Raw genomic sequence first — 21763 nt, forward strand, 5'->3', positions numbered from 1 at the left:
GCTACACATCCCCCCGGTGGTGCGGATAATGAGCTGAGGGCCTCTTCTTTTTCCTTCTCCTTACTGCAGACTTGACAGCCAAACTGCTCCACTCAACCCTGATGATTCATTAAAATAGACTGTAGTGACTGACTGCCTGAAGTTGAAGGCTCTTATGCCCCCTGCTGGTGATTTTGTTCAAACTGCAACTGAATTCATGGAAGAACAATCAGTCCTGAGAAAGTCTCTGAACAAACCTAAATGAAGATCATTTAAAGGCGGTCAGCTTAGGCTCCTGACCCAAACTGACCTCATCGGTCAAACACATTGGTGTTTTTGTTATGACTTGAGTATAGCTGCCAATGGATCTAACACCGGCATTTGCTGATAAATCTGAGCTATACAAGAGTGTGAGCTCAGATTCAGCCAAATGTACAAAACCTATTGGGAAAACATTTAATTTGAGCAGGGCAGCAATGCCTAACATAGTGCAAAAACAACACAAAAGCTTAACAGGGTGAAAAGGCGATGTCCTCAAATAGTAGAGTCAATCCCCTGATTTAAATCAAATTGAGCTGCACTCCATCAGACTGAAGACAGACGGACTCAACAAAAAGCAGACGGTGAAAGTTTACTTCAGCCATAGAGTGTAAAAGATTTTATACTCAATACTTAATATGATGATTTTTTTCTACACTCCCAAATAATTTGAAAGCACAATTTAATTAACATCCTTCTATCAGTACTGATGTCAGTTTTTATTTTAAAGTTGACTAAACCAGGCCAAAAACACCAGATATTATTACTTCATGTTTGTTCTTTGCTTGGAGAGGTGTGCAACAAGATTAAACCTTGCAATGAGAGCTTTCTGCTGTTTTATTTTCAGCTCACTGGTGAAATTAGCCAGTAATAGAAACGCTGAATTAGCAACAGACAGCAAAGCAAATGATATCTATGTGCTACAGTGTAAGATCCTGTTTTTCTGTCACACATAGAGTTCAAAGGGAGCTGTCTGATGGGAAAATAAAATTTCCAGTGGGATTATCTGATTTTATGTCATCTCCTGGCTTTGACTAACTCCTCAATAGCTCTGCTTGTCATAAACTTTAAACAGAGACAGATATGTCTGTGAACAAAAACCTAGAGACACGCATCAAGGGCTGCAGTAACAATTTCAAACAAATGCTTTGGCATGTTGGTGATCCCATGTGGCATGTTACACATGACTGTAGGCAGATCACTAAACCAGAGGTCAAAGATTTAAGCCTCATGTATTCAAGGTGTTAAAGGTACAATATACAATGTACACTGAAGGTGTGTAAATATTTTTGCCCATTTATTTTCACATTGCTTGCTGAAATCTGCTTCCTGTATTTAGCCCCCACATCTTTCAGACTACCACCACCTTACAACCCATTTATTGAAGACCAGTTTCATCAAAGCATGAGAGCGTCTCTCTAAGATCCCTCCTGTTACGTAACGTCATTCTAACAGCGATTAGCAAACCCAGAATGTCACAGTGAATAGCATTTAATCTCACTTGGATATATGATGATGAAAGACATGTAATATCTTAGAGGTGGTTACTTGGATGGGGCCACATATTCCAGGTTTGAACAGATTAAAATCTTGGTTGGGCCTATCCACAGCAGTGCAACAACAGGCTTCCAGCTGTGCAAGAATAATAATCCCTCTGTTTTAATCTCTCTGAGCAGGAGGTGATCCGAGCCCTTGTTCGGAAGCCATTCAAGGGCGCAGGGATGCGCTAAGATACAGGTTTGACAGGTTTACCAGTTTAATGATAAGCAATTATGCACCTCTCATATTTTCTGTGTGGAACTGGAAATTGAAGCGTGTGTGTGTGTATGTTGCTCAGGGAGGGTGTCCAACATGACATCTGGTAATGGTTGCAGTATAAACCATAAATCATCTTTTTGGTGGGATTTATGCTTTGCTGTGATGATTATTTGGGCCTCTTATGCTCATATGATGTTTATATGTGCATAACCAGGCATGGCTCCAATTCCACTCACAACAGCATGGGTTTAAAGAGGGAAGGCCTAAATAGTGGGGATTATTCTCTCTCCCGCTTCTCCCTCTCCCTCTTTCTCTTACCCTATTTTTCAGCATCAGTGCTCTGCCTTTCATTTCAGTTCCTGTTGCTGTGATGACCACAGACATGAGCACAGCAGGTGTTCATCGAGGCTTCCTCAAAAAATATGGTAGGGCTGCTTCTATCCTTTTATCCACAGTAACCCCTCTGCAGTCGTCATGTAAAGTTTGATGTGAATGCTTTGGTCTGATTTTGTTTACTGTCCTTTTGTGCTCATTCTGCAAATTAGGCCAAAGTTAGTAATTATATAGGCTTTTTGAAGATCTCAGTTGCTTTGCTGTCAAATATGACCAAACTATGTCTTTAATTTAGATTTTCTGATTGTCTTATGCTTATTTTCTCCAAGGTGTAATAAATTCTTAGTGTTTATTCTTTTAAAGCCAGTATAGATTATATGGCTGCTGACTTCACAATCGGTGGAAAACAACACTGTCTCAGAACACCAATCCAACTCTTACATGAGCAATGTCAGCCTAAGAGCCAGCCAGTATGATTTTCAAGCCAAGTCATGAACCGGCTCTTGGCCAGCGTCTCTCTTTACTTATATTACATCTGTTTTTTATTGCCCTTGTTTTCATTTCAGAGTGGTGTCACAGTTGATAACAGTTAAGTAGCTATTTTGGTACTTCAAATGTTTTTAAGATAAGATAAGATAAGATAAGATAAGATAACCTTTATTAGTCCCACACGTGGGAAATTTGTTTTGTCACAGCAGGAAGTGGACAGTGCAAAAGTTATGACGCAAAAATTAGAATACAATAAGAATAAATACAGTACACAGCTGTACAGAATAGAATAAAATAATATACTATATACAGTAGAATAAAATAGAATAAAAATATACAATAAGATAAAAATACAATACGAATGCTATATACAACTGAGTAAAAATACAACGATGCCAGAAAAGATTATTGCACTTAGTGTTATTGCACATGTGTGGATGTGTGTGTTTGTTCAGTTAAAGTCTTTATTATGGAGTCTGACAGCAGTGGGGAGGAAAGACCTGCGAAATCTCTCCGTCCCACACCGAGGGTGCCGCAGTCTCCCACTGAAGGAGCTGCTCAGTGCTGTCACAGTCTGCTGCATGGGGTGGGAGACGTTGTCCAACAGGGATGACAGCTTAGCCGCCATTCTCCTGTCACTCACCACCTCCACTGGGTCCAGAGGGCATCCTAGAACAGAGCTGGCCCTTCGGATCACCCTGTTCAGTCTCTTCCTGTCCCCAGCAGAGATGCTGCCGCCCCAGCAGACCACACCATAAAAGATAGCAGAAGCCACCACAGAGTCATAGAAGGTCTTCAGGAGTGGGCCCTCCACCCCAAACGACCTGAGTCTCCGCAGCAGGTACAGCCTGCTCTGCCCTTTCCTGTAGAGGGCGTCTGAGTTATGAGTCCAGTCCAGTCTGTTGTTCAGATGAACACCAAGGTACCTGTAGCTGTCCACAGCCTCAATGTCCATACCCTGGATGTTCAGTGGTTGCAGTGGAGAATGCTTGTGCCTGCGGAAGTCTACCACCAGCTCCTTGGTTTTACTGGCGTTGATCTGGAGGTAGTTCAGCTGGCACCAGTCCACAAAGTCTTGAGTCAGTCCTCTGTACTCCTTGTCGTCCCCATCAGTGATGAGGCCGACTATTGCAGAGTCATCAGAGAACTTCTGCAGGAAGCACTGGGTGGAATTGTGGGAGAAGTCTGCAGTGTAGATGGTGAAGAGGAACGGAGCCAGAACCGTTCCCTGTGGGGCCCCCGTACTGCAGACGACCCTGTCCGACACACAGCCCTGAGTCCTCACATACTGTGGTCGGTCGGTGAGGTAGTCCAAAATCCAGGTAGTGAGGTGATGATCCACTCCAGAGTTCTCCAGCTTGTCCTTCAGAACCGAGGGAAGAATAGTGTTGAAGGCACTGGAGAAATCAAAGAACATGATTCTCACAGTGCTTCCAGCGGTCTCCAGGTGAGCGAGGGAACGATGTAGGAGGTGAATGACGGCATCATCCGCGCCAATGCCAGGCTGGTAGGCAAACTGAAGTGGGTCCAGTGATGAGCTTGTTAGGCGCCGAAGCTGAGCCAGGACCAACCGCTCCAGGGTCTTCATCAGGTGGGATGTCAGAGCCACCGGCCTGTAGCTGTTGAGGTCCTTGGGGCGTGAAGTCTTTGGCACTGGTACAACACAGGAGGTTTTCCAGAGCTGTGGGACTCTTCCCAACCTCAGGCTCAGGTTGAAGAGGTGCTCCATCACCCCACACAGTTGGTCCGCGCAGGACCTGACGACCCTCGAGCTGATGCCATCTGGGCCCGCTGCCTTCTTGCCATTAATCCTCCTCAGTTCCCTCCTAACCTGGGTGGTTGAGAGAGACAGGCTGGAGCCTTGTGTTGAGTGTGTATTGGATGCTGTTGTTGGGGGTGGGGAGGAGTGAGCAGGGTGAATAGAGGAGGTGTGAAGTGTCTGAGGTGTCAGAGGTGGAACAGCAGCAGTGGGGGTGGGTGAGTCTGCAGCCGATGTTGTAGACTGTCTCATGGTTGAATCAAATCTGTTGAAGAAATGATTCAGTTCATTTGCCCACCTCACATCCCTCCCAGGCAGAGAGTTCTGCTGTTTGTGGCCTGAGATGGTTCTGAGGCCTCTCCAGACTTCACCAACGTTGTTTTGCTGAAGCTGGTTCTCCATCTTCTGCCTGTAGCTGTCCTTCCCATTCCTTATCAGTCCCCTCAACTCTCTCTGCACCCTTTTCAACTCCTCTTTGTCTTTGGATTTGAAGGCCCTCCTCTTCTGCTTGAGGACAGCTTTAATTTCTGGGGTAATCCAAGGTTTGTTGTTGGAGAAACACCGTACAGTCCTGGTAGGTACGGTGTTATCCACACAGAAATTAATATAGTCAGTAATGCATGTAGTAAGGCTGTCGATGTCCTCTCCATGGTCGTCACAGATCACCTCCCACACAGTCGACTCAAAACAGTCCTTAAGAGCCTCCTCGCTCTCCTCTGACCATCTCTGCACTGTGCGGGTGGCTGGTGGCACCCTGCGCACTAAGGGCTCATACACAGGGACAAGGTGCACCAGGTTGTGGTCAGATTTGCCCAGTGGAGGGAGAGGTGATGAACTGTATGCCTCTTCAGCATTGGCATTTTCTTCCTCTCTTGACTTATGCAGACTAATAGAGCTAATAAAATTTAGGGATATTAATCTAAAGGTTGAAATCTGCAGTCAAATTAATGCAGTTGTTGTCATATTAGTATTCCCAGGTATAGTAGACGCCATAATAACAAACAATCAATCAAAAATTCCTATACCCCCCTCCCTTGCTCGCTTGCAAATCCACCTGCTTTAATCCGCTGTATGGAGAAATAAAGCAGATCTTGTCTATCAACATGTGCTCACCTTCTACTGTCTGCAGTCTAACACCGTCGTGTGCGTCCTGTCCTGAAAACTCATTGTTCCAAAAATGAGAATATTTCAGTTTCTTTTTAATACAAAAACGCATTACATTTGACTCAAGCTGTTTCTATTGATTTTTGATATTATGGATCTGCCTTGTTTCAAAGACAAGGTATCACTATTTTTGTATTATTATTGGTATTGTTGTTGTTGTTTTCATAAGTTGATCCTGTGACTTTCTCTGACTGTTGTAATTTTTAATCAGTGTGATTTTGAGGCTGCTGTTTGTGCTCATAAAACCCCCCAAACAATTTATTGGACATTGTTATAGTTGTGTTTATGCCACTGCAATAAGTATCCAATTATATCACTGAAACTGACAAAAATAGAACATTTCTATCAAAGAACCTGCTCATTAAACAATTGTGTTATTTGTTTGTGAAACTTTCAGTTAAGTTAGTGAAAGTACAAGCATACAACCAAACAAACAACACCGTTATAGTTCTGGACATACAATGCCAGCAGTAACATTACTACTAATACGGAAGTATCTTGATTCATGTTCAATCATCCAGGTAAGGAATTCTCAAAAAGTTGATTCTGTTCATCTGGATGTAACATTTTCAGTGCAACAAATGTTTCGTCACTCATCCAAGTGACTTCTTCAGTGTCAGCTGAATGCCAGTTTCCCTAACCTTATAAACAGTAATGACCGAAACTAACAACACTGACAAACAAAGGGAGTGAGATCAGATCAACTGTCATTGATCAGTGCTATGGTGTACATTTTAAGACATCTTCAGGTTTCAGGAAACCATCGTCAGACATCAGATCAAACGGTCTCAGATGTCAAACCATAAACAAAAAACATCACATTCCATTGAAAAACACATGAGACTTCTGACTAGATTAGATTAGATAGAACTTTATTAATCCCTCGGGTGGGTTCCTCTGGGAAATTCGATTTCCAAAAAAGCACAGCACCGACAGAAGTTACAGAGTTATACACACACACATATATATAAATACAGAGACAATATAAATAAAATATACGAAGGGGATAAATAGAATAAATAGGAATAAAAATAAAAATACAAGTGAATTGCACATTTCAAGTATTGAGTCTATTGCACCGTTGACTACTTACAAAAGTATTGCACAAAAGGTATTGCACAGTGAGGTGAAGAGGCACCACAGCTTAGTTGTTCCCCCCTCCTTTGTCCTCCTGTTTCCCCTCCCTCTCCCCTCCAGAGAGGAGTTAAACAGTCTGATGGCGTGTGGGACAAAGGAGTTTTTAAGTCTGTTAGTTCTTGTCTTTGGGAGAAGCAACCTGTCACTGAACAGACTCTTCTGGTTGTTAATGGCCGTGTGCAGAGGATGCCTGGCATTGTCCATAATGTCCATCAGTTTCTTTCAGTCAGACTAAACAGCACCAGACTGAAAAGCCTCAGAAAAAACAACTTCAGATGATATGATAAATGGCAGAACATAACATAACATTTTCTCTGTGCTTTTGCTACAGTTATTTTTTTACAGTTGTTTTTTTGGGACTTGTTTGTCTGATTAGTCAGAAGGACCTCCTGTTCAGCTTGTTTTGGCTGTTCTGGCACTTTTTGATTCATCTCCTATTTATGAGCCTACTTGTACTGTTTTCTTTTTTCTGGAGGCGGCTTCATGTTTAAGCAGTGGAAGGAGAAGTACCTTGTGCTGACCATAGAGGGTAACCTGCTGGTGTGCCGGGATGCAGAGTCCCCTCCAGACCAAGTAGTAGCACTACATAGCAGCTGTGAGTCAATTGCAGAGGGACGAGAAATACTTGACCTGCCCAAGTTGCCTCCAGGGGGCAGGAGGGACTGCTGCTTTGCTCTTATCCTGCCACAGAACAAGTTCCTGCTGCTGCTCTCAGACAACCCAGACGACTGCACGTAGGTCTCACGCTCTCTCTGTCTCCTTCCCTCTGGAGCTCAGATGTCCTTTACCCATTCACTATCAGTTGTTTTGCACATGGTGGCATATTTACACACACATACATTCTGAAATTTAGGTTTCCTTTGCTCTACTTGTTACCAAATAAATTTACTGCACGTGATTATCAGGCTTTTCTGCTGTTGAAAAAATAAAAAATAAAACTTTGGATCTGTTTCAAACATCATGACATGTCATTATCTTTCACAGGCTCTGGCTGAAGGTCATCAGGAAAGTGAGAGAGGTGAGTTAGGTAGCACTGTTTTATTTAATATTAAAACAAATTGTGTTCTCTATGTTTCTCACTGCTAATTTGTTAGATTCCTGTTCCAATTGTAGACTGTTTATTTCTGTCATATAATAACGTTTACTTTTTCCAATTTGCTAGGGTGTCATGTCACCCCTGACACTTCAGAGACAACGCAGCCTCACTCCCTGCATCACAGATAGAGACCCCCTGCCCGACTCTGCCAGTGATAAAGACCCCGGGTCACCAAGGGTTGGTGAGGGCACCCCTCCTTTGACTAGGGTCACTGAACGGGGAGGCTCCTTCAGAGAGAGAGGGCAAAACCAAGGTCAGCTCTTAGGCCATTTGTAATTACTTGACAGTAGATTGAAGAAGGGTGCTGATTAATTTCACAAAACAGAAAAAACAAGACAAATGAACAAAAACTCTAATCTGGTTAATTAATGAACTAATGGATATAAAACGATTTGTGAATAAAACAAATGGGAAGCACATTCAGAAATTTGACAATACACATTTCTGAAGCATTTATGCCTAAAACTACACATTATCACATCTGTCACACAGCTGTTGCTTTATTACAGTTACAACTGCATCTTAATTACTGAAGCTCTGACTAATTTAATTTGCTAAATGTGATGCATTTGGACAATTCATGTTTGTTTTTTCCTTTATAATTTAGTGCTCTGTTGTTTTGAGCATGACAGATGGTGTCCTTAAGCACCTGCAAAGCCGTAACAGAGCACACAGAGGCAGAGTTGGGGTTAATCGTGTTTTGATCTAATTTTGAGTAATGAAAAATATAGCTTAATTGTATTTCTACTGTGTCCCATTTAATTTAAGTAGTTTATGAATACTAAGTCTAGTACACACATATACACTATTGCCAGTAGTAGTATAATAGTATTATAGTAGCCAGTTAGTATAATATATGCTGTCTGGCTGGTAAATAAGCCAAACTACACATAAATTTGTGAATTTAACAACATTTACATCTTTTACAGCAAATGTGTCACGGCACCCTCTGCGTAGTGTTTCTGTGGCACCACCTCACCGTATGTCCGACTGTCTTCGCCATGGCAACAGCAGTGATGCCCGGGCAGTGAGGGCAGTATGCTTACTGATGGGAGGGGCAGCAGCCTCCTCTGCTTTGGGCTACCTCAATTCCTGCTCCCCTTCCTCTCCCCTTGCCACAAGACCCCCAGAAATTGCCCACGGCACAGGGGGCTTCTCTGAGCTTTCTGCTGGGGGCTCCTTCCATGCCTGCAGCCAGGATGTCGATTCCCCACACTTTAACAGCTTCGACTTCGAAGGAGACTCCGACTTTGATGCATTTGACTGTGGAGGATTTGCTTTTTAGTTGACAGGGCTTTCAAATTCCTTATATTGATGTTTGTAATATAAGTATGTTGTTATTTACTAATCAGCTGTTGGGTAATCTGTAGGACTAATTTAGCAATCAATAAAGGTGTGCTTCCTGGCTTTGTGCCAATGCTCCTCAGGTTAATCATAAATAAGCCCTACTCCTGTAAACACTGTCTGTGTTGTATCACTTTTTCCATGCCATGATGACTTGATATTAACTGGGTCAGCAGTCTGATTCCAGTCACACAGACATTTATAAGAACATATTAGTCTCAGATTTCAGTTCAATTCAATAAAACTTTATTGATCTTGAAGGTTGATCCTGAAGGAAATTGGGTATGTTTTTTTTTTTGTTTTTTTTTTTTTCAGATTTGGATTTGTGTCATAAATTTGAGAAAAGATGATCTCACTGAACTGAATGTTTTTTTTCTCGTCCACATTTCTCTCAGTGTCTTCTGCCCTGCTTTTGGAAATTACCCTTTCACCTGTGTGCACAGTGTAATTATACATGGAATGCAGTTTAAAGGTTAACACATTAAATCCTTTTGTCAACATGACTTTGTGCTTGTCTCTCTAGAACAAACAAACTGCAGCAAAGCAGACATAGGCCAGGGTCTGGGGAGGAGGGATTTTGAAGCAAATCTGTACAAGAGGGGGATATGCATAACCTGAAAATGCACATGCTTAATGTGTGTATCAAGCAGATTATTATAGTCAAGACATCCATTCATTTTTTTTATCATAAGCATCACTTTTTTAAAATTATATTATGACTGCTTTAAAATACCCAAAGTCTTACTGCTTGGCATTACTTTACTGTTTGACAGCCAGGACAAACAGTAAAGTACAACTTTTTCCTGTTAGAGTTACCCACACTGAAAGGAACAAGTTGTACCATTTCTTGTAGATATAAATCTGACTGAAAAGACAAAAAACAGTTTGAGTAACAGCTAAAATAGCAATGTCATTACATCTCTATCATTGAAGTTCCCTCTGGGTACTCTGGCTTCCCCCCACAGTCCAAAGACATGCAGTTAGTGGGAACAAGTTAATTGATTAATCAAAATTGCCCATAGGTGTGAATCTGTGCGTAAATGTGAGTGCGAATGGTTGTCTGTGCCTCTATGTGTTAGCCCTGCAACAGACTGGCAACCTGTCCAGGGTGTACCCCGCCTCTCGCCCTATGACAGCTGGGATAGGCTCCAGCGTCCCCGCAACCCTGGAAAGGATAAACGGAAGCGAATGGATGGATGACAAATCAAAACAACAATCACCTCAAGGTGCTTTACGTTGTAAGGCTAGAGACCCTACAATAATGCAGAGAAAACCCCAACAATCAAAAGATTCTCTATGAGCAAGCAATTGACAGTGGAAGGAAAAACTACCTTTTGACAGGAAAAAAAAAAACAACAGGCTAATCAAGGAACAGCCAGGTTGAAGGCTGAGGTTGAAGGAGGCAGGCAGGATGAAAGACACACTGTGGAAGAAAGCCGGGGATTAATAATGACTAATGATTAAATGCGGAGTGGTGTGTAAACACAAAGTGAGTAAAAAAGGTGAGTGAAGAAGAAATGCTCAGTGGATCATGGGAAGCCCCCATTAGAGTATGCGTATTGCAGCATAACTAAGGGATGATTCCAAGAGCATCTTGGATCAACTGAAGGCTTTTTGGGGATTTGTGTTTGATTTGCATTTTTAGCAATCCCACAAGTTTTCTCAGAAAGTTTTCTTGATCTTACTTACACATCACCCTGGCAGCTGCTATTTCCTAGGCAAACTTGCTTTGCTAACTTCTCTTGCTTCACAGGGATCAGGTATTTTGTTCCTATAATCATTCTAGAACCTTACATACAGTTTGCATTGTGTTCTCACACAAAAACAGTTTCAGTAAAACTGGTTTACAAACATTTATGTCAATAAGCAAAAAATGACATTTAGCTAATCTTAACAGTTTTTAAAAAAAAAAATACCAATCTTCAGAAAAGGAAGTTGGGAATCCTTACATCACATAGCTCACAGTCTCCTATTACAGAGCTTATTATCTGTCCCTTCCCCCCAGCTAGCCCCCATGGGGCAAAGGGCTTTTTGCTGCTCTGCTCCTCGACTCTGCAATTCCCTTTCCCCTCATATAAGAAATATCACCTCCCTCTCTCTTTTTAAATCTAGACTCAAAACTCACCCGTTCACAATAGTCTACTTTACATGAGCTTCTCCATTCTGCTATTTTAAATTTGCTCTACGTTTTATGTTTATAATTTTATAAATTGCTATGCCTGTTGTTGTTTTGCTTGTCTCTATTCTGCTGTGTACAGTGTCCTTGAGTGTTTTGAAAGGTTATTTTTTTTTAATTAAAATGTATTATTATTGTTAAGAAAGTCATTGTCTTTACAAACTTTGTCAGAGTGTCTGTGGAAATGGCCTCGCTAGAAGTCTGACTAGCTATCCACACAGCTAAACATGAACCTAGGAACTCCAGACAATAGATGAGATCTTATGAAGTTTACTGGTTCTTTCATTTTGTGAAACTGTAACAATAAAGCATATGTGGAAATGTACATTACTCATCTGTACTGTTTTAACAACAACATGTGCCAATGACCTAACAATGCATTTGAGAAGCTAGCATGACGATTAGCACCGCTAATTAGCATATGAACTGGCGATCTTATTTACATATGAATAGCACATAGAAAACTTGTTAACTGTGGTCCATCACACATAAAAACAACACTTGGAGTGTCTCATTGCTTTTTACCATTAAATACTTACAGACAATGCTTTAACAAACACCCAAAGAAGGACACAAATGTGGAGCAGCCATCTTGAAACAGCATAGCAAGAAAACATGAACTTCCTGTCTAACTCTTCTTCTACTGTCACAAAATATCGACTTAAAGGGGCCACAGGGTGGCGCATTTTACTAACATTTAAAACATGAAATTAACTAAGCAGTAACATAACAGTCTGTTTATTTACCTTGTGTGTGCCCTGTCAGTGTTCATTTTCTGTTTACTTTTGCATCTAGACTGACGTATTTTCTGGGTTAGTTCAGTTGTTTGCCTTCGAGTCTGGCATTTGAAACTATTTCTTGTCAAGTGACAACATAATAACAGTTAAGATAAGAAAGTTTATACAGCATCATGGAATTTTCTACAACTTTGATCTTGGCAGGGCTAATCTTAGCTCTGCTGTGGATATTTAATGTAAAAAACAAAACAAACAGGCGTCTACCTCCAGGACCCACTGCACTTTCTTTCATAGGAAACCTTCTACAGATAGACAAAAAAGCACCCTTTAAAAGTCTTTTTAAGGTAAGTTTACAATAGTATATTTTGTAATATGAGGAGAGTAAAAACTGTCTTCAAACAGACTAAATTTAACAGCATCTTAACACTTCAGAATCAGAATACTTTATTAAGGGTGTGCAATTACTGCAGTGTGTTTTTGCATAAAACTCATAAAAAGCTCAATGCTTATCATTAAAACAAATAATTTTTATTAGTTCAGTGAAACCTATGGGCCAGTGATGACAGTATACCTAGGCTGGCAGCGGACAGTAGTTCTGGTAGGATATGATGCTGTGAAAGAAGCCTTGGTGGATCAAGCAGATGACTTCACAGGCAGAGCACCAACTCCAGTTCTACACAACCCTAACAAGAAATATGGTAAAGCGTGATCACTCAAATATGTTGTCTTTGTCAAGGCACAAGTGATTTGTTTCCTAGTGCTTTAATTCTTTCATGAATCAGCATGGCTTCTCTTCCATTACTTTGATAAGTGGTTTAACCTTTCAGGTATAGGGAGCAGTAACGGGGAACGCTGGCGTCAGCTGCGACGCTTCACAATGACCACTCTAAGAGATTTTGGGATGGGACGCAAGGGGATGGAAGAATGGATCCAAGAAGAGAGTAAACATATGAGGGCTCACATACATAAATTAAAAGGTATAGTTTCAGCTGATGTGAAAAGGGCTACTGTGCAATATGCCAAGCTACGTTTACTATGAACAGCATGGTACCTATATGTATATAACATATTAAAAAATTGAAATGCTGATAAGTGAAAACAAATACTAGCTCAGTGGATCTGCGTTCGACTACTCCGCCTAGGCTGCACTGTCCAGCGCAGATCCACTGAGCGCAGCGCAAGCTAGCAAGACAGAAGCTAAGCTCATTGCAACATGGCAAATTGAACCTCCCCCACCCTCATTCAGATCTGGCCTTTGGAACTAAACAACAAAAACAACAAGCACGCATGCTACAAACTTTACCTGAGTCATTTAGACAGCCGTTAGCACATGATTCTTCTTATGGGGACCTGATATGTTTAATGTGCTGCTGAGAATATACTCCAGAAGAAGCGTATAGTATAGCTTTTATTTAGAAAAGAACCATTTCTCTGTAATAAACTCTCTTTTCCAACGATGAGTGATTTCTCGATCAGATAGATTTATTATTTTATCCCTTTGTTGTTTCAGCAACATTAAATTTAAAAACTGTACGTTTGAGTTAAAATATATATTTATAATTTTAATAAATGACAAATTAAAAAAGCATGAACAGTTTTTTGTATCGAAAAAATATCCAACCGTGACACCAAAGTACCGAACCGAACCATGAATTTTGCGTATCGTTGCACCCCTAACAAATACATATATATTTTGATATATAAAACACTATATGGAACACTATCATCCCTAGTGACCACACCCATATACCGATTTTCATCTACAACTCTGGTTGTCCCAAATGTACACACTCTTTGCCATGAGAATGCTCTAAAGAAAGAGACAAGGACCAGTGTTAAAGTCACTGACACATCATGCCAGATAACCAAAAAGGAAACACAATAAGCTGTCCATGAACATAACAGGACACTACAATACTAACGGAAAATAATCAGTCTTCACTTTGGAAAAACAGAAGCATATTACAGTAGGCTAATCCCACTAACCCAATATTCTCCACTACTGAATTGACATCCACTACCACCACCACCACCACCACCACCACCAAAAAAACAATATGATCTGCTAAAACAGAGAGCTTTTGTGAGCTTCAGGTTGTTAACACATCAGGATGCACAACTGATATCAGAAATCACAGTCAAATGCATGAAAACACCATTTTCTGGAAAACCAACAAACATACGCTTTGAATCGTTTTAAAAGTTGATTGACCAAACTTGTAATAGTTTGAAACGGAGAAGCGCAGACTAAACAGTGGGAAAGTCGGAAGTGTGGGCATGTCATAACTAAAGTGAAGTCCTTAGTTAATTTGACAGATGATTCCTCTTCTCTTGCAGGTGCACCATTTGACCCCACATTCTCATTGAGCCGTACTGTGTCTAACGTGATCTGCTGCCTGGTTCTTGGTCAACGTTTCAGCCATGAAGACAAGCAGTTCTTGCGCTTCCTTACCATACTTTCTCATATAGGAAAGCTTAATAGCAGCCCTGTGGGTCAGGTAACTGAAAGTGGGAGCAGAATTAAAAATTAAATGCTTTTAAATTTGGTTTTCATATTTTGTATAAGAATATATACATCAGTCTGTCCTGCATCTTTTGAAAATCATACTGGAAAAATTATCCAAACACAGTACATGCTTTACAAGAATGTATGGTGCTATGCTTCCTTACAACAGATGTACAACCTCTTTCCGAAACTCATGGACCATCTTCCTGGCCCCCACCACAAAGTTTTTGCAGAGTATGAAGAGGCGAGAAAGTTTATCAAGATGAAGATCCAAGAACACAAAGACACATTGGACCCCAGCTCCCCACGAGACTACATAGACTCCTTCCTTATTCGAATCAACCAGGTTGGAAAACTTAAGCATAATATATAAAAGAATACACAAAACTACAACTACTGTGTTTATTAATGTAGGTAATTAATAAAATCTAAAGTGCTAAAAATTATATTCTTAATTTAGCTGTGTCCTGCACCTACATTGCCTAAGCAACTGTATGGACTTTTGGCTACCAGCAGAGTGTAGCACCAGCAGTAGCTAAAGAAAAAACGTGCGGGAGTTTAGGGAGACCATGGAGCAGATTTTCAGCCAGCCTTAAAGCAACATGCTGTGGGGACATAATGTTGGAGCATTAGTTAAACCAAATGGCATGACCAGATATTTGAAGTGTCCCAGGTGTGTGTTCAAAAGCTGTCTTCCACTTGTCCTCATGTTTGATCTGAACCAGATGATATGGGTTTAGAAGGTTGAGTTTGGTGAAGACTGTGGCGCTTTGGAGTGGTTCAACTGCGGAGCTGATGAGGTGTAAAGGTTATTTATTCTTAACTCATTCACTGCCAGGGTTTTTGAGCATTTTTACTCATTTTTGAAGAGCCACAGAAAACTGTGTGTTATGATCACATAAACGCTGAACCTACCAAAATGAAGAACATACTCTCTTCTTCCATCCCAAAAAAAAAGCTTGTTTCTACCATTTTCCGTTCTTTAGTAATCAGCTGTAGAAGAGAGGTGGGTTCCACCAAAAATGCCTGTTTTGACCAAAAAAAGGGAGAAAACGAGCTTTTTGTGAAAAATACATTTCAAGCAGTCTGATGTTCACTGACAAGCTGCCCGAGGTTGTATTCTAGCCCCTCCCATTGAAAACGTAATTGACGTCTATAGACGTCAATGGCAGTCAACGTAAGTTTTTCAATTGACGTCTATAGACGTCAATGGCAGTGAATGAGTTAACTGTAATGTCATTTAAGCTGCAAAAATCAATACATGGCCGGAGACAGCCATCCTTTTTGTCAACAAAAAAGAAACTGGCCCCTATCGGGGAGGAAGATGGCTGAATGATGCTGGCTGTGAGAGACTCCCTTATGTACTTCTCCATGGCTGCACGTCATGATACACAAAGGGAACAGTGGAGAGGTCAGCGGCTGTGTTTTCCTCGGACAGCCTTTGAGGAGCCTGAGGTTGGCGAGCAGAAACGAGACAGTTGGCATGACAGAATGGGCTCCAAATAACAATTCTTTGGCTGGACCAATCTAAGAGAGGATTGTGAACCTCCAAACAAGGAAAACCTAGGATGAGTGGTGTATCTGGAGAATGAAATGTGAAAAAGTTGAGAGTCTCTCCGTGGTTTGTAATGTAATTACAAGTAAATTAGTAATGCGACGGGCGCAGTGCAATGATTGATGTGGGCAAAACCTTCATCGTTTAAGGCTTTGGCAGGAATGGGTGGATCTAGCTTAACCAGTGAGATGTTCAGTTGTCTGGCTAGCTCACTGCCAATGAGACTCTGTTCGGTGCCTGAATCTACAAGTGCTTGACAGGTTGCTTTAGGTTAAACAAGAGTGTGACTGGTAGCTGTAAACGGGGCTTAGAATATATTTGCATTCCACCCAGACCATGACACTAAGTTAAAATCAAGGAACAAACCATAATCAAACTTATTACTTGAGAAGTTGGTTTCACTAATGTAGTTAGTTCAATGCTCAGATGAATATCGAAGGATCTCTCCCATCTTAAAAAATAAATAATAAAAAATAATGGCAAGATAATCAACTGATGACAAACAGATGAGGTCATTCACCTCAGGTGTGCAGGGACAAACGGCTAGAAGCCAGAACAGATTCTGCCCCTGCAACACCAGACATGGTTAGATGCACACACAATTATACACTCACACAGACAGAAAGAAAAAATAGAGAGAGGAAAATGAGGAGAGACCAACAAGGACAAAGAAGCGCTGGAGTTCTGAAAAATCGCACAGAAAGGGTAAAGGTGGCCCCCACATCTCCTTGGCCATCAGCATCAGCTCCGTGATGTGAACCCGGAGACGTGTCCTCCGGGTTCACATCACGGAGGACACGTCCTTGGGTCTGAACACAGCAGAGCTGGCACAGAAGGTTTAGCAGAGACTTTATTTCCTGAGAATCCTCAGTAAAAATAACATCCCTCAAAGGCTGCTGATGTCCTTCTATCGATGTTCTATCGAGAGCATTCTATGCTACTGTCTCTGTGTGTGGTTTTCCAGCTGGACAACAGCACAGAAGAAACCACTTCAGGGGATTGTAAAGATTCCCCAGGGCATAGGTGTCAAACTCTGGCCCGCCAAGCCATACCAAATTACTATTAGAGCTGGCCTACTGGTATTATACAGCTAATATATACATTGTTTAGTATTATGCTTTGCTTGTTCCACATTCAGTTTTTCAGCAAAACTTGTTTGAGTCCATAAGAAGAGATTCATTCTTAAATCTGGAGGAAGATATTTTTCAATAAACATTAATGTTAGCCTGCGACCTTGTTCTAGTTTTGCATTTTGGCCCACTGTGTATTTGAGTTTGACACCCCTGCCCCAGGGGATCATTGCCTGTTCTTTACCCTGTCTGGACCAACTGCACCGTTCTCGCTGTCTCAGGAAAGTAGGACGCCCCCCTCATAACCTGTTTGAACCGCTCCCATCAGGCAATAGATATAAAAGCATCAGAACAAAGACTAATAGACTAAATAGCAACATCTACCCTGCAGCTGTTAGGGTACTGAATTACAGACAAATACTGTGCAATGGATGACATCCTGTGACATCCTGTGCAACAGTGCTTATGTGCAATAAGGTTCTATTAATTATTACTGAATATAGTCTTCTGCCTCTTTTTTTATATTTCATTTGTAATTATATTTTAAACTTTGCTTGACAAGGCAGGGACTGCATTTATTTTGTTGTACTTGTTAAAATGACGATAAAGATATTCTGAGAACAATGGCAACTTTCTTCTCTCAGGAAAAGGAGATTTCCACAACTGAGTTCCACTATGACAATTTGGTCTCTACAATAATGACTCTGTTTATGGCTGGAACACAAAGCACCAGCTCCACCCTGAGATATGCTCTTAGCGTGCTGATTAAATACCCCAAAATACAGGGTAAGTTTACAAAACAAGACCTTGAATTTACTTTACGAGCCCTAATACATTATGGTTAGGAATACGTCCCTTGGTGGACGTATAAAACAAATCAGAGTGGTAATCATTTCTGCTTTGCTGTGTCCAGAGAAAATGCAGCAAGAAATTGACACTGTTATTGGAAAAGGCCGTTGTCCCAGGATGGAGGACAGGAAGTCCCTCCATTTTTCACTTGCTGTCATCCATGAAGTGCAGCGTTTTCTTGACCTTACCCCTCTCAGCATCCCTCACTACACACTGAATGACATATCCTTCAGGGGTTATACAATCCCAAAGGTATTTTCAATTCCAAGATCTCATGTGTAGTACAGAATCTATTGTATATCAAGTCAGAGAATAATGTTGAAAGCAGCAACACTAACAAGATATATGTTTTGAATAGGACACTGTAATTATTCCGCTGTTGCACTCTGTGCTAAAAGAGGAAAAGCAATGGGCCACTCCCAGGTCCTTCAACCCCCAGCACTTCTTGGACAATAATGGCAACTTTAAGAAAAGTCCTGCATTCATGCCATTCTCTGCAGGTAAAGAGTCAACACACAGTTATTGATCATCCAGTTCTTTTGCATGTTGACGTAATTTTTTTTCCCCAAATATCTTGATATTTACAGTGAAAAGCAATTCAGGGCTCTAGAATGTGACCAGTTTGGACACACATGCAACCTAATTTCTCAATGGTGTGACTAAAAAAATCCTAGTTCGCACCGGTGTGACCAGCCATTCGAGTAAAAGAAAATGTCCCTACAACTCTGAAAGTCTCCGTGTGGTCAACAACAGACACACACTATGCCCATATCATGGTCTAAACCATTTAGAGACCTCTCTGAATAGCTGTGGTCCACATATTTCTGTAGGCCTGCGTGTGTGTACGTTTGAAAGTGCAGGCGAATAGAGAGGTGTGAGTAGCCTAGGCCCGATAGAAGTAGATATAGCTGTGGGTAATGATAAAAGATGAAAAGAACGATTGATAACTTTTTCCTTAAGGCCTGATCCGTCCGTAGCCAGTGCTATGACACGGAGCCATCAACCTCTCAGGTTGTGTCTAACACTGGTCTGGAGATGGCATAAGATAATGAGCCATATACGTTTGCAGCAAACAGGTCACCAGAGGAGGCCGAGATGATGATTAAGTTTAACATTGCCTATGTAATGTTACAATATGCCTATTGTACGTCCGAAATAATTCTTCACAAGAAAAATGGCTTGAACGTAAACCCTACATACAGTAATGATGTCGCGTATGTGAAGTTTATAGGTGTCATCCCAAACACACAAGAAAAAAATGGGAAAAAGGCCAAATTACAGGAGTTGGCCATCTGAGGGGCATGTGACTGCAGTGGAGGATAATCTATAAGATATCAAGCTGTTTAGATGTTCAGATACTGAGATGTTCAATTTGAAGGCTTATCAGACACTTTGAGGTCTTTTTAATTAAGATTTCCTTTTCTTTAATATATCTTGAGATGTATTAAGTTTCAATTTCAGCTCAGTGAAGCACTTAAAGCACAAGCACTTTTTCAGTCACTTATGTTTCATGTAGAACTGTGCTCCAAATAAAGAACTTTGTGTTGACAAGATTGTCATTTACAAATCAATACTGTCTGTATGGACAGCTGCCCCCCCCCCCCCCCCCGAAAAAAAGTGAATATGTAAAATTGTGGTGGTAAGCAATGTGGTTGAAAAATTTGGGTGCACCTAACTTTTGTGCTGGCGCACCTTAGAAAACAAGTGCAACCGTGACAAAAAGTTAGTCTAGAGCCCTGCAGTTATTTTTAATCAGAGTCCTTTGTGTATCTCTACAGGGAAGAGAAACTGTGTTGGCGAGTCTCTGGCCCGTATGGAACTTTTTATTTTCATAGTATCATTGCTGCAGGATTTCACTTTTTCCTGTCCTGGAGGCCCTGACAGTATAAATCTCATTCCCGAATACAGCAGTTTTCTTAATGTGCCCTGTAGATACCATATCATGGCCACACCTCGTTAAAAACATGATTTGTTCAGACAGAGTTATAGTCTGGTTGAAGCACTCGAACAAGGGTGTCTTCATCAGCTTCTTGTGAAACAGTGATTTGATGTTTATTTTACAGTTAGTTTGCTAGTACCTCACTGATGTAGAACACACAACCATTACATGAAAATCTTTCATCTCATTATAACTGTGTTTATGTTTTTTGTCATTTATTCTTCTTTTTTTTTATGAGTTGATTAATGGACTGTTTTTCTCTACAAGCAATAAATATTACTACTATCTACTAAATGGCTTTACACCTATCAACAAATCATAAAGACTTTTATATAAATACTCAGTCTCATCATCATTGTTGAAACTGTAGAAAACAAAAAAATACAAGGATTAACGTGAATGAATTAAAAATTGCTCTCCTGTCTGAAATGTTGTTTCAACATTAAAATCTTAGTATTTGCTTTAATAACATTCTCTCCAATGATGTATTCAGCTACAAGTGTAGCACAATGTTAACGCAGCTGGTTTTCTGCAGAGATTACTTTGACCTCTTTTGGGTCAATATAGCACATTTTTAACTACGCCTCTTTGGGGTAAACACACGTGAACCCTGCAAAGAGAGTCCGAGGTTATCCTCTCTCTTTCCCTTTGACAGCTGGTAAGGACCCAGCACCTTGTAACGCTAAGTGGAAAGGAAAGTGGACGGTTGGAAGCACCAACTATGTCTCTAACTTGCTTGAGGCCAAGTCAATTCCATGCAGACTACCTAAATGATCACAGTGTGTTTCTGATGCGTTCAGGGTCAGTAGTTTGCTAGTACCTCACTGATGTAGAACACAAGACCATTACATGTAAATCTTTCATCTCATCATAACTGTGCTTTCTGTTTTTTGTCATGTATTGTTTTTTGTTTCCTTTTTTTTTTAAAAAGAGTTATTGTTTCTTGTACTAATTGGACTATTTTTCCTCTACAGGCAATAAATATTTCTACTATTATTAACCAATAACTACTGTAAATGGCTTTACACCTATCAACAAATCATTAAGGTTTTTATGTAAATAGTCTCATCATGGCTGTTAAAACTTTACAACCCCCCCCCCAAAAAAAAGCCTAACAAGGACAAAGTAAATAAAAAAAAAATTGTTCTCATGTGTGAAATTTTGCTTTAAAATTTAAATCATAGTATTTTCTATGGAAGCGTAGAGCTGACACCCAGGCAATAAAACAACAGAGGTATATCACGTTATACGTGAAAACTTTATTGTTCTAACAATATACTTTTCATGTTTGTACAATATACTATCATGTTAGTACATTATACTTTCACGTTTGAACGACAAAATATTACGTTATTACAATATACATAATTATCACGTTACAACAAAAAACCTTTAACGTACAAACGAGATAATTATATTGTTTGAACAATAAAGTTTTCACGTTATAACATATCTTTTATTGTTTGAACATGATATATTCGTTTGCCTTAAAACATAGTGAAGTGGATGGCAGTGCAGATCAGAGTGCGAGAACATGGCTTGTTTATCGGAATTAATTAAGTTCTATTTTATGCTTGGATTGAGGCATGGGGAGATTTTCTGTTACTGAGCAGGTGGGACAGTATTGTGATAAGCATGCAGACACTCAGAAGAAACCTAAAACGCATGTGGCTATACTGGAGAAAGAATGAGTCTGAGTCGACTGAGGTGGCACGATTTCTTTTTGATCAACTGGAGGGACACGGGAGGCTCCATGGATACAAACTACACCAGCTGAACTGCATTTACACAGGTTATGTTGTCACGCAGAGTATACTGCGAGACATTTACTGA

At 40.6% G+C, this 21763-nt stretch overlaps 2 protein-coding genes and 1 long non-coding RNA gene across 3 annotated transcripts; 2 read left to right on the forward strand and 1 right to left on the reverse strand.

The window, feature by feature from the left end:
* The first annotated feature begins 2101 nt into the window (after window positions 1–2101).
* LOC101472404 (uncharacterized) lies at window positions 2102–9601 on the forward strand. Its single transcript, XM_004569564.2, has 5 exons — window positions 2102–2201; window positions 7134–7392; window positions 7643–7676; window positions 7821–8007; window positions 8684–9601. The coding sequence occupies exons 1-5, from the start codon at window positions 2147–2149 to the stop codon at window positions 9037–9039; spliced, it is 891 nt and encodes a 296-aa protein (XP_004569621.1). The 5' UTR covers window positions 2102–2146; the 3' UTR covers window positions 9040–9601.
* On the reverse strand, window positions 9504–11893 carry LOC143412501 (uncharacterized). Its single transcript, XR_013093022.1, has 2 exons — window positions 11814–11893; window positions 9504–10521 (listed from the first exon to the last, which is right to left on the reverse strand). It is a non-coding gene; the product is annotated as an uncharacterized LOC143412501 (long non-coding RNA).
* A 160-nt stretch (window positions 11894–12053) lies between these two features.
* LOC101473003 (cytochrome P450 2F3) lies at window positions 12054–21119 on the forward strand. Its single transcript, XM_004569566.4, has 9 exons — window positions 12054–12355; window positions 12547–12709; window positions 12839–12988; window positions 14349–14509; window positions 14687–14863; window positions 17787–17928; window positions 18056–18243; window positions 18350–18491; window positions 19770–21119. The coding sequence occupies exons 1-9, from the start codon at window positions 12185–12187 to the stop codon at window positions 19949–19951; spliced, it is 1476 nt and encodes a 491-aa protein (XP_004569623.1). The 5' UTR covers window positions 12054–12184; the 3' UTR covers window positions 19952–21119.
* The last annotated feature ends 644 nt before the right edge of the window (window positions 21120–21763 follow it).

The sequence above is a fragment of the Maylandia zebra genome, linkage group LG14, assembly GCF_041146795.1.
Source record: "Maylandia zebra isolate NMK-2024a linkage group LG14, Mzebra_GT3a, whole genome shotgun sequence".
Taxonomy (NCBI): domain Eukaryota; kingdom Metazoa; phylum Chordata; class Actinopteri; order Cichliformes; family Cichlidae; genus Maylandia; species Maylandia zebra.